We start from the raw sequence: 13,180 nt of genomic DNA, 5'->3' as shown, positions 1-13,180 counted from the left end.
GAGAATCACAATGATACTTGTCACCAAATAGAATTTCAAACAGAAAAAGATTTTTTTTAAACAGCATAGAGTGATTTTTCTTTTTCTTTATTTTGGAAGCAGAGAGAGAGGGATAGAAGGAGAATGTGAGTGAGGTCATTACATTCCCCAAATGCCCACAATGGCCCTGAATCCAAGAGCTGGGAACTTAATTCAGGTCTCCCACATGAGTGGCAGGAACCCGATCCCTTGAGCCATCACTGCTGCCTCCTAATGTCTGCATTAGCTGGAAGCCGGAATCAGCAGCCAGAGTTAGGGCTGAACCCAGCTACTCTGATGTGGGACATGGGTGTCCTAACTGACAACTTAACCCATAGGCCAAATTGCCTGCTCCTAAAATTCTTTTTCTGAAATGTTAAGAGACAGTCACGTTTGTATCTCATATACTGATGTAGAGCTTGAAATTTTAAGCATCGTCTACCATCCATTATAGGAAGCCATCCCAAGCCACAGTTGTAATGGGTGAGGCAGATTGGGTCTGTACCATGGGAAGGGAAAATCAGACTCATCTCTTTCACTACATTCTGTCTGTTTGGACCTCAGCTTCTTTCAGGTTTCATATATTTGGAGTAGCCTATCCTTTCCTTTTGTAAAAGTTAGCATGTAAATAAATCTCCACCTGAATAACTAAGTCAAGCTATTTCTTTCCAACCTCTTAATACAGAATACAGCAGTTATAGAGTGTGGCCCAGGGACCCCTAAGCATTCCTGTATGGGAGCCATAGTCAAATTATTTTCATACTAATTCTGATTCTACTTGCTGTTTCCATTTTCATTTCCCTCCTAGTGTAGAGTGGAGACTTGCAGAGACCTCATGATGTGTGATGTCAAAATAGATTGACTACCAAAGATGTGAAGATATAGTTGTCTTTTCTTAAGCCAAACACTAGAAACATTTGCAAAAATATCTGCTCACTAAAGTAACGTGTGAAAATATATTTTTCATAAAATATTTTTTAAAAATTTTTTTGACAGGCAGAGTGCACAGTGAGAGAGACAGAGAGGAAGATCTTCCTTTTTCCATTGGTTCACCCCCCAATGGCTGCTGTGGCCGGCATGCTGCGCTGATCCAAAGCCAGGAGCCAGGTGCTTCTCCTGGTCTCCCATGAGGGTGCAGAGCCCAAGGACCTGGGCCATCCTCCACTGTACTCCTGGACCACAGCAGAGAGCTAGACAGGAAGAGGAGTGACCGGGACAGAATCCAGTGCCCCGACCAAGACTAGAACCCGGGGTGCCAGCGCCGCAGGCAGAGGATTAGCCTATTGAGCTGCAGCGCCGGCCTCATAAAATATTTTTATGCTAATATGTAATAGGTCTGTTTTTATTAATTGGATTAATAAATAGCTTTCACATGTCAGTTTGCATTTCAAATTCAGCAGATATAGCATTTTCCCACATAAAAGCTTTTGAGGGGATCTTTAAAAATTTTTAAGAGTTTAAAGCAATCTTGAGACCCTAAAGTTAGAAAATGATGCACTTAATGTTTACCAAATTTTAATCAAAAACTGTTATTAAAGGTCATTTCTATACATTTGACCATGAAAGTTCTGTATACTTCAATATGATATTGATGTGCTCAACTGTCTTTTGGGTCTTGGAGGAAAGGGCCGCTTGTGGCATGGCCTAATATCCTCCTTGTCCCTGCTCGAAGGGTATAGGGAATTCTCCAGGTTCCAGGTTTCAGTAACTGGTTGTGGGTCCTGACACCAGCCAGTAAGTAGCTTCTGTTTCCTTGTGTGGCTGTTTTTATCTCTGACTTTATGGGCTGTTGCTGCTTAAGCCATCTGTACCTTACCTGCTGCGTTTATAGGGTGAATAGTGAGTGCGTGTTAAGGAACATGTTTTTAAAATATCGACTCCAAACAGAAGCTTTCTGCTGGATATAATAAAGAAACTGTCAGTCTGTTAGGGAAGAGGGAGGGTGGTCAGACAGATGAGTCAGTAGTCATTTTCTCTCAGCTGAATGTGGGTGGGTGTCTTTCTAATTTGAGTGGCTTTAGAGTTCTCCATGAATGAGGAGAGTATTCTTGAGTAGTCGGGAAGGTAGCCGATCCTATGAAGTGAGCATCAGCTTTGGAACTGGGGCCGGAGGCTGTTTTAGGTCTCTGTCTAGGAAATCTGTCCAGTGGTTGCACATTGTCTTGCACAAACTAGATGTTGAATACCCATCATCAGAGTTGAATTGAACTGAGGCTTCTGCTTAGTCCTAAAGGGCGCTTGTCTTCCTTTCTGTGTCAGTGGCCTTCTGTCCACCCATCCTTCCTACCCTCCCAGTCCTTCATTTATCTAGTCCAAACAGTGGTCTTCAACAAAACCCCTGTACTACGGAGACCACTGAAATCATGAATGCTTTGAAGAGTCAGTGAAATGCTTTCTGATTCTCTTCCTCGTGCAGGAGAGTTGAGAAGTTTGAGGGGTCGGTCTATAAATGGCATTGGCTTCAGTCTAGCTCTTCAAGTTCTGCTTTCTTTAAGTGAAGTAGTTAAGCCTCAGCCCTGGCTGTGGGAATGTCTTGGTCTTTCACGGAGAACCAGTTTGCTGCAGTCCACATTGTGTTTCTCCTGGAACTGACTGTTGTGTTCTGGGATGTGTTTCAAGCTGCGCCGTGGTTTTGCTGTGCAGGTTCCAGAGAGTTACAGTGGACGTATCCATCATTCTCTCAGTTGTGAGCCTGCGGGTGCCACTGCTTTGTTGCTTAGAGGCTGGAGTTCCAGGGGAGCAGAGACAAAGTCAGCTGACTGAGGCCTCTTGGTAGCTGCTTAGGGTAGGAGAGTCGTTCTGAAGTCTTGGGATATGAATGTGTACACTTCATTCTTCCCAGTAAATAAGCAAGTTTGTTTGTCTTTTTGGATGAAGGAGAGTTCTGTGCTTCTCTTTGAAGGAACTGGCCTCCTTATTTATTGACCAATTACTGTTAGAGGCACAAGCCTAGGCAGTTCCTAATTGAGTATGAACTTAATGGAGCCAGATGGGTGTATGTTATCTGCAGTGACCTGCCACTCAGGAAGTGACACCCACAGCAAGATGTCTTATGACCCAGATTGGCTTGAGTTGGCAGTGGAGTGAGGGGAGAAGGAGTCATACAATGCGAAATGAATCACTTGGAGAACATGTTTGCTTCTCTTCCTTTGAATTACCAGTTTGGGGTTGGAGAGAATGAGATCAGTGCAAACCTCAGAGGGCTGAATGGCTTGTGGAAGAAAATGTTTGGGAGGGAGGGCCTTGGTTTCCAGGCATCCCGTATTTCTGAAGACCTTTGAGAATTAAATTATTGTCTGCTAGAGAAAATGAATCTAATCTTTGTGGCAGCTCAAGTCCTGGTCTCTTGCCTATTAGAATTACTTAGAAGAACCTGTCTTAACCAAGTAGCAGATTTTTTTTTTTCTACTGTGATTTTTCTCTTTGGTTGTTTTTTCAGCTTGTTGTGCCTAAATGTTTAGTTTTTTTTTTTTGTTTTTTTTTTTTGTTTGTTTTGTTTTTTTTTTAAGAAATTACTTATTTGAAAGGCAGAGTTACAGAGGCAGAGAGAGAGAAGTCTTCCGTACACTGGTTTACTCCCCAGATAGCTGCAATGGTCAGAGTTGTGCCGATCTGAAGCCAAGAGCCAGGAGCCTCTTCTGGGTTCCCCCATGAGGGTACAGGGGCCCAAGCACTGGGCCATCTTCTACTGCTTTCTCAGGCCATAGCAGAGAGCTGGATTGGAAGTGAAGCAGCCAGGACTTGAACTGTTGCCCATATGGGATGCTGGCACTGCAGGCAGCAGCTTTACCCACTACGCCACAGTGCTGACCCCCGTTTAAAGTTTTGTTGACACCCAGGGGAGTGAGATAGTAAGGATGACAAAGGAAATCAACCACTAATGAAGGAGTTTCCTTAATTTCATTCCATAATGCCCTCCTTACTTCCTTTCAGTTGATAATTTTTAAGTCTTTACATGTTTGATGCAGAGCAACAGTGTGTCTGTATATTGCTAAGAAGTTGGAATTTATTGGTGTTAAATTTCTGGCATGCCATATAAAGGAGTATCCTGTAGTTTAAAAGGGGCAGATAGACGTGTGAAGAAAGATGACATAGTATCCATGATAAAGTATTCCTCACTCCTTGGGGAACAGATTACTTTGGTATCTTCTGTGTGTGTGTGCATGATACATTGTGTGTGTGTGCGCGCTCCCTGCAGCACCATACTGACAAAAGATTGTTGCCAGTGACTGCAGATATGCCACTGAGTCGGCTTCTGTATCTTGCTCCTAGAAATATAGAAATCCACTTACCTCGTTTGAGGCACCAAGTAAGAGGTGGGTGCGTTTCTGAGGGAAGAGAGGTGGTGAAAAGGAACCAGGCAGCAGGAGGAACAGAGACTCACACTCCACTGGCCACACCCCTTTCTGGCAGTGGTTCTCTTAGCTGCACACATGATTTGGTGTCTTCCCCTTACAAACTGGGGAGGAGCCTGCATCTGACTGGAAGTAGGGATAGCTTGTCCCTTCTCATGCCCTTCTAGATTCTTCCTGGCTTAGTCAATGTATTACTGTTATCAACTTGCCTTTAAGGTTCTCTTTTTCTTTTGCCTATATAGAAGATCATTGCTGTATTCAAACCCAAGAATGAAGAGCCATATGGGCAGCTTAATCCCAAGTGGACCAAGTGGCTGCAGAAGTTGTGCTGTCCCTGCTGCTTTGGACGTGACTGCCTTGTCCTCAACCAGGGCTATCTCTCAGAGGCAGGGGCCAGCCTGGTGGACCAAAAACTGGAGCTCAACATTGTACCCCGTACAAAGGTCAGTGCCCATTTCCTGGGAGCCTCAGCATCTGGTCAGTTACTTGGGGCTAGTGGAACCTTGGGTCCAGTGGGGACTGTTTGTGCTTGGATGCTGAGTTTCTCAGCCTTTTTTTTTTTTGATAGTAGTAGGGATTTATTTATTTATTTATTTATTTGACAGGCAGAGTTAGACAGTGAAAGAGAGAGAGAGAGAAAGGTCTTCCTTTCATTGATTCACCCCCCCAAATGGCTGCTACGGCCGGTGCACTGCGCCGATCCAAAGCCAGAAGCCAGGTGCTGGTCTCCCATGCTGATGCAGGGCCCAAGGACTTGGGCCATCCTCCACTGCCTTCCTGGGCCACAGCAGAGAGCTGGACTGGAAGAGGAGCAACCAGGACAGAATCTGGAGCCCCAACGGGGACTAGAACCCAAGGTGCTGGCGCCGCAGGCGGAGGATTAGCCAAGTGAGCCGCGGCGCCGGCCAGTAGTAGGGATTTAAGCTCATTATTTGATCATCTGATAAAAACTATACTGAGAGGATACACAATTTTTGCATGTAGTTTCAGGAATTTTACATGCTGCTTTTTTTTTTTTCTAAAAAAAGATTTACTTATTTATTTGAAAGTCAGAGTTACAGAGAGAGAGAAGGAGAGGCAGAGAGAGAAGGAGAGGCAGAGAGAGAGGTCTTCCATCTGCTTGTTCACTCCCCAATTGGCCGCAACAGCTGGAGCTGCATTGATCTGAAGCCAAGAGCCAGGAGCTTCCTCTGCGTCTTCCCACATGGGTACGGGGGCCTAAGGACTTGGGCCATCCTCCACTGCTTTCCCAGGCTACAGCAGAGAGCTGGATGAGAAGTAGAACAGCCAGGATTTGAACCGGCGCCCATATGGGAGGCCAGCACTGCAGGCGCAGCTTTACCCGCCACACCACAGCGCTGGCCCCTTTACATACTTCTAATTATGGGCTCCCTCTGCTCTTGGATCCCGGGTAAACCCAAGCTAGTTAGAAATCTAGCTGCTTTTGCAGCTCACTCTTTTAGACTTCTGAACCATTCCACCATTTGGATTTGGTCAAGAATGGACCAGCTGATGTCAGCTAAGTACTTAGGCAAGGTCTGGCAAGAAGGTCTAGGATGGGTTGAAGGTTGAAGTAAGGGTCTGAAAGTAAGTTCCCTTACCTATTTTTTGGCTATGGAATTATGGGACTTGTCTGAATATATCAAAATAGGGGTCCCAGATGCAGGCAGATGCTGGCATAGGATGGATTTGCACATACCTTGTTTGTGCTACAGACTTCACTGAGGTTCTGATGAAAGGTTTGGACCCTTCTCCACTCCCCCACCCCCAGATAAGCTTCAATACAGAATCAATTCAGAGTTTTATGGACACCAGGGTAAGAATTTCTGTACTGCGAGGCTATAGGGGGAGGAATCTACTGGGCAGCTATGAACATCTGGGGACACACCAGCACTGTTGAGTCTGTGGCTCCCTGAAGTTTGGCAACAACTGCAGTGGAATGCTGCCCAAAAGGCTGCAGAAGTGGCTCCAGGTCTCACCTGTCTTTGAGAACCTGATGAAAGCTGTAGATCTGGTTCTCAGAGGAAAATACATGTGTTTCCAATCAGTGATTTGTATACAGTTTCAGGAAGATGGTTCATAGACCATCTGAGGTCCGTCCACGGACCCTCTGGGGACCATGCCCCTGGATCAAAAACCCCCGCTTGAGGTTTTCTTCACAGGTTTTAGATCTCAGACTCTGTGAGCAAAGTGATTGATCAGCAGATAGGAACTTCCCTTCAAACCCGTGTTTTCTGTTTTCTCAGGGTATTTTAGAAGAACATGTGACTATCTTAGATGTTTGACAGTATTTGCCCCTTTACCAGTAAATTCCAAACAATTAGCCAGCTAGTTTGTAAGTGTGAAGAGGTCAGGGACCTCTCCTGGAGATTTCCTCCTCCAGTGTCAGTACTGGCTGGGTCAGTGAATGCGTGTCTCGATAGCTGTGAGAAATAGTATCAAAGTAGCCCAGATTAAGTTCTGTGGAGGGAGTGTTCACCAGGCTGTAGTTCCCATTTGACATCTCATTCGTTGCCTGGCCATGCAGCTGATTCCTTCCCTTTATGCTTTAGTTTTCTCTGCGTGTGCTCAAAATTCAACAGCACACTTTGAGCACCTAGTTTACGTAATGTTCCTAAGTTTCCTGCCTAAGCTGAAATCCTCCTACTAGGCCTCTCCTGGATTCCAGAAACTCTTAAATGCTCCTTGCTCATCACTGTGTAATTTCTTCATTTGCTAGGCAATAGAAGACTGCCTCCGGCGCCAAGCTGCCTGCTGCACTGCTGCTCCGAATTCAGTGTCTGAGAAGCAGCGGGCTTGAGTTTGAATTCTGGCTCTGCAGCTTTTTGTTTGTGCGATCCTTGAGCAAGTCACTTAATGCCCCAGCCTGATTCCTCACTGTAAAAATGGGGATATAGTTACTACTTTGTAGAGCACCCATCAAGATTACACAAACTAGCCTGTGTAAAGTACACAGCCCAGTGCCTGGCTCAGTGTAAACATTCTATGTGTAGCCTGTGGAAGTTTTATGAGCAATTCTAATCACGAATGTCACTCCCGCAATCCCCATCTTCCCATCTCCAGTCTTCCTTCCGTGTTAGAGAACCTTAATGAGGCCTAAGGTTCCCTTGCTTCAGAAAGTCAGCGACAGCAAGTATACTTGTCTTCCGTGAGACTGAGATGGGACAGAATTTTGCAAGTTTAACATGCAGCTGCTGGGTAGTAGGAGGACTCTGACCTCTTCTTGTTTCTCCACCCTTGTGGCAGGATTCCTTCTGCTTGATGAGAGCGTCTGTCACTGTGGAAATGGGACTCACCTTACAAAGCTTCTAATAATAGGGCTCTTAATTCTCATGGGCTGTTCCTGTGAGTTTGCAGGTTTTGATAGTTTCATTAGTCATAGAGAAAAAGTGGTTTGTTGGGAAGAATGATCACAAACAAATCTGAAAAGGGAAAAAATGGTGGTTTATGCCTGGAGAGAAACCAAGGTTTTCACTGTGGAATCTGGCAAGGGAGCCTTGGGAAGGCCCTTTGTCCTGCATTCCTGTGCCTGAGTGCTCTGATTTGTAAGGCAGGAAGGGCCTACTACAGGGCTCTGCATATCCTTTTTACATACCCTGTTACCTCTGGGTGTATGGATGGGTGGTAGAATGAATAGGAGGGAATTGTTTTGCCTCAAATGTACATGGGCAAAATGATTAGTTGTGTTGGACTTAGGAAAAGAATTTTCTTAGAAATTTGATTTTAGATATTTATTACAATGAGGGTAGTTCAAAAAGTTGTAGAAAATGGAATTAAAAGATAAATTTACTTTGTGCAAGAAATTTTGCAATTCATGCATATAGGGGGTCTTCAAAAAGTTCATGGACAATGCACGTTATGAAGAAACTGCAGATTCTTCAAGACATGCGTTGGGAATTGGAGGTGAGACTTGAACCCAGGCTCTGGGATATGAGATGTTTGCATCCAGAGTGGTGTCTTTTTTTTTTTTTTTTAAAGATTTGTTTATTTATTTGAAATTCAGAGTTACACACAGAGAGAGAAGGAGAGGCAGAGAGAGAGAGAGAGATAGAGAGAGAGAGGTCTTCCATCCGCTGTTTCACTCTCCAGATGATCACAACAACCGGGTCTGTGCCGCTCTGAAGCCAGGAGCCTGGTGCTTTTCCAGGTCTCCCATGTGGGTGCAGGGGCCCAAGCACTTGGGCCATCTTCTACAGCTTTCCCAGGCCACAGCAGAGAGCTGGATCAGAAGTAGAGCAGCTGAGACTTGAACCAGCACCCATATAGGATGTCAGCACTGCAGGTGGCAGCTTTATCTGCCACGTCACAGCACCAGCCCCCCAAAGTGGTGTCTTAATGCCCCTCATTAGTTTTTTTTTTTTTTTTTAATTTTTTTTTGGACAGGCAGAGTGGATAGTGAGAGAGAGAGACAGAGAGAAAGGTCTTCCTTTGCCATTGGTTCACCCTCCAATGGCCGCCGCGGCCAGCGCGCTGCGGCCGGCGCGCTGCGCTGATCCGATGGCAGGAGCCAGGTGCTTTTCCTGGTCTCCCATGGGGTGCAGGGCCCAAGGACTTGGGCCATCCTCCACTGCCCTCCCGGGCCACAGCAGAGAGCTGGCCTGGAAGAGGGGCAACCGGGACAGAATCCGGCGCCCCGACCGGGACTAGAACTTGGTGTGCCGGCGCCGCAGGGCGGAGGATTAGCCTATTGAGCCGCGGCGCCGGCCCCTCATTAGTTTTAAGAGAGAAGTTAGATATGCAAGTGGATAACATGGAAGCACGTTGGATTACAGTGATATCACTGCGGCTGGACAGTCGGGTGTAATACTGATGAGCAGTGAAGCAGTTGCTTTTGAATAGGCAAAGCAGGCCTCTAGTGAAAACCAGAGGGCACAGAAGGGGACGCAGGAAATCCAGCCTCCCTCCTGCTGCTGACTTCTGTCCACTCAGTGTCTGCTCAAAGGCAGCTACTATTACTAGTTTGTTGTGAAGGTTCCAGGTACGGTCTCTGCTGAAATAGGGCAGTCCATTAAAAATGAATACTAATTATAATATTTATTTTTCTTTTTGGGAGTATGAGTAATTGCAGAAAGTACAAAATTCAAAAGGACATAAAAGTATGTAGAGTAAATTACAATTTGTTTTAAATCTGGAAAGAAAATAGGCATTAGGCTTAGTCTTCTAACTCAGGAGGTGACTGAATTTGTCAGGGAAATTCACTAGCTCTCAGTGGCTTAATACAGCGGGAGTTTATTTGTTGCTCATGTCTCAGGTTCATGTCCATTTGGCAGTTCTCCTAGGTCCCATGTCACTCATGTAGTGACAAGGCGGGGATCTTCTGTGATGAGACTCTGCACTCAGAACCCTTCATTTCCACCTGCACAGAGTGGGAAATATGAACTAAGGGTCATAGGAGATTTTTGGGGCAGGCCTGGAGGTGATTTGCCTACATCACTTTATCAGCATCTTATTGGTTGGAGCTATTCCCTATTCTAGATGCTAGGAAGGCTGAGAAATGCAATCTTTCTTTGTGCAGTGGAAGAGAAACAATATTGATAAGCATGCAGCTATTCACTGCCATAGTGTTCTGGTTCCTTGGGCTTGACTCTAACACAGGTATCTCTTTTCTTTCCACTGTAGGTGGTACACCTGGCCAGCGAGACCTTCAACTATAGTGCCATTGACAGGGTGAAGTCCAGGGGCAAGCGGCTTGCGCTAGAGAAAGTGCCAAAAGTGGGGCAGCGGTTTAACCGTATCGGGCTACCGCCTAAGGTATAATTTATGCTTCTGTGGCTTATCAGTGGTGATTTTTTTTTTTTGCCATGCAGAGACAGTGAGAGAGAGACAGAGAGAGAGTTATAGACAGAGAGAGAGAGAGAGACAGAGAGAAAGGTCTTCCTTCTGTTGGTTTACCCTCCAAATGGCCACTACGGCCGGCGCGCTGCACCAATCTGAAGCCAGGAGCCAGGTGCTTCCTCCTGGTCTCCCATGCGGGTGCAGGGCCCAAGGACCTGGGCCATCCTCCACTGCCTTCCTGGGCCACAGCAGAGAGCTGGACTGGAAGAGGAGCAACTGGGACAGAACCGGCACCCCAGCCAGGCCTAGAACCCGGGGTGCTGGTGCCACAGGCGGAGGATTAGCCTAGTGAGCTGTGGCGTCGGCCTGTCAGAGGTGATTTTTTAGTGGCATAGTCATCCCAGTGGTAACAGAAGGTGTGTCCGGACTTGGATGTGGATGTGGGAATAGCCTGCCTGAGGCGCTGTCATCCTCATTTCTGTGAAGGGCCTGAGGTCTGGGGAGTACTCTCTAGCGACCCCGCTTCCTCACTTTGCCCCTGTGGACCCATAGGAGGGACTTCTTTAATTTGGATGGATGACCACCGCCATACCCCCTTTTCTTGTACTGAAAAGGTAGTGAACAAGTATGGATCTTGAAAATGTTCCTCTTCTATTAAGAATTCTTAGTGCCTTAGTGAGCACCTGGATTACTCCTGGGGACTGTGGATGTGGGCTGTAGGGAAAGACTTTTGTTCCTTCGCCTTGGTTCCAGGTCGGTTCATTCCAGATCTTTGTTGAAGGCTACAAAGATGCAGACTACTGGCTACGGCGCTTTGAAGCAGAGCCTCTCCCGGAGAACACCAACCGGCAACTCCTGCTGCAGTTTGAGCGGTTGGTGGTGCTGGATTATATCATCCGCAACACTGGTGAGGAGCTGCCGGTGATATCCCATGCCCTCGGCTGGGATCGTGGGGGCCACAGGGGACTGGAGGCTTTTGGGGCCTGGGAGGCAGAGGGACTTGTCAGCATGTATTTCTTCCCCAAGCCAGAAGGGTCATGGTCATTTGGGGCAAGTCTCAGATAATACTTTTCTGGATTGAGCTTTGTCCAGACACTTGTGTCCAGACACATGTAGTTAGGCTACTAGAGGTGGTGAGGCCTGGAGCCAGTGTTTATATATATATATATTTGACAGGCAGAGTGGACAGTGAGAGAGACAGAGAGAAAGGTCTTCCTTTGCCGTTGGTTCACCCTCCAATGGCCGCCGCTGCTGGCGCACCGCGCTGATCCGATGGCAGGAGCCAGGTGCTTATCCTGGTCTCCCATGGGGTGCAGGGCCCAAGGACTTGGGCCATCCTCCACTGCCCTCCCGGGCCACAGCAGAGAGCTGGCCTGGAAGAGGGGCAACCGGGACAGAATCCGGCGCCCCGACTGGGACTAGAACCCGGTGTGCCAGCGCCGCAAGGTGGAGGATTAGCCTAGTGAGCCACGGCGTCGGCCTAGTGTTTATATTTTATCTTAGCCTTTTTTCTGGCCCCAGAGAGGAGACACGTGGCTCTTCACAGAATCATGAAGAGTACGTTTGTCCCGTAGTCTCCACTGAGGTTTGGTTCTGGGACCCCCATGGATGCCAAAATCTGTGGATACAAGTCCCTTATATAAAATTGTGTACTATTTGCATATAAAAACCTATGCATACCCTCCCATATATATATATATTTTTAAAGATCTGTTTATTTATTTGAAAGGTAGAGTTACAGAGGCACAGGCAGAAAGAGCTAGAGAGAGGTTCACTCCTCAAATGGCCACAGTGGCTGGAGCTGGGCCAACTCAAAACCAGGAGCCAGGAGCTTCTTCTAGGTCTTCTATGTGGGTGCAGGGGCCCAAGCACTTGGGCCATCTTCTACTGCTTTCCTAGGCCATAGTAGAGACCTGGATTGGAAATGCAGCTGCTGGGACTGGAACCAGTGTTCATAAGGGATGCTGGCACTGCAGGCAGCAGTATTACCTGCTACACCACAGTGCCAGCCCCCCTCCCATATTTTAAATTGTCACTAGATTATTTGTAATACTTAAGAGAATGTAAATGCTACTCAAATAGTTACGCTGTATGGTTTAGGGAAGAAAAATCTGTACATGTTCGGTGCAAACGTAATTGTTTTCCAAATACTGTTGATCTCTACCTTGTTGAACCCATGGATCTGAAGCCTGTGTGTGTGGAGACCTGCTTGTCTTAGTCCCTGGTCACTCCTGGCTTTTCCAAAACAGTGCTTCCTGAGGTAGAGGTGTAGATAAACGATTTAAAAATATTTTTTTTCCAATGCAAAAAATCTACATGTATTGAGGACAAAGTCTAAATTCATGCCTTATTGGAGCTGTATTTTGTCTTTTTTATTATGGTAAAGTACACACAGCATCAGATGTACTATCCTAACCATGTTTAAGTGTACGGTTTAATGACAGTAAGTTCATTCAGACTGTTGTACAGCCATCATCACCACCCATCTCTAGAACTCTTTGTATCTTGTAAAACTGAAACTCTATACCCATTAAATAATAATTCTCCATTTTCCCTTTCTCCGGGCCCAGCAACCACTATTCTCCAGAAACCACTATTCTACTTTTTGTCTCTGTGATTTTTTTTTTTTTTAAGATTTATTTATTTGAAAGGCAGAGTTACAGAGAGGCAGAAGCAGAGAGAGAGAAGTCTTCCATCCACTGGTTCACTCCACAGATGGCCACAATGGCTGGGTTGCGCTCATCTGAAGCCAGGAGCCAGGAGCTTCTTCCTGGTCTCCCACGTGGGTGCAGAGGCCCAAGGATTTGGGCTATCTTCTACTGCTTTCCCAGGCCATAGCAGAGAGCTGGATTGGAAGTGGAGCAGCTAGGACTTGACCTGGTGTCCATATGGGATGCCGGCACTGCAGGTGGTGGCTTTACCTGCTGTTCTACAGAGCCAGCCCCGTCTCTGTGTTTTTGATTACTATGAATATGTCATATAAGTTGAATCATAAAGTATTTCTCTTTGCATGATTTGCTTGTTTTGCTTAG

General features: G+C 46.4%; 1 protein-coding gene across 1 annotated transcript in view; it reads left to right on the top strand.

Moving 5' to 3' along the window:
- The window catches only part of PI4K2A (phosphatidylinositol 4-kinase type 2 alpha), a 33,288-nt gene that overhangs the window by 5,774 nt on the left and 14,334 nt on the right, over window positions 1-13,180 (top strand). Inside the window, exons 2-4 of the mRNA XM_051824042.2 lie at window positions 4,616-4,816; window positions 9,993-10,124; window positions 10,902-11,055. Coding sequence (XP_051680002.1) covers window positions 4,616-4,816; window positions 9,993-10,124; window positions 10,902-11,055 — 487 coding nt within the window. The remainder of the gene's footprint in view (window positions 1-4,615; window positions 4,817-9,992; window positions 10,125-10,901; window positions 11,056-13,180) is intronic.

This window comes from Oryctolagus cuniculus, chromosome 15 (assembly GCF_964237555.1).
Source record: "Oryctolagus cuniculus chromosome 15, mOryCun1.1, whole genome shotgun sequence".
In the NCBI taxonomy this organism is placed as follows: Eukaryota; Metazoa; Chordata; class Mammalia; order Lagomorpha; family Leporidae; genus Oryctolagus; species Oryctolagus cuniculus.
This window is presented reverse-complemented; position numbering and strand designations above follow the sequence as displayed.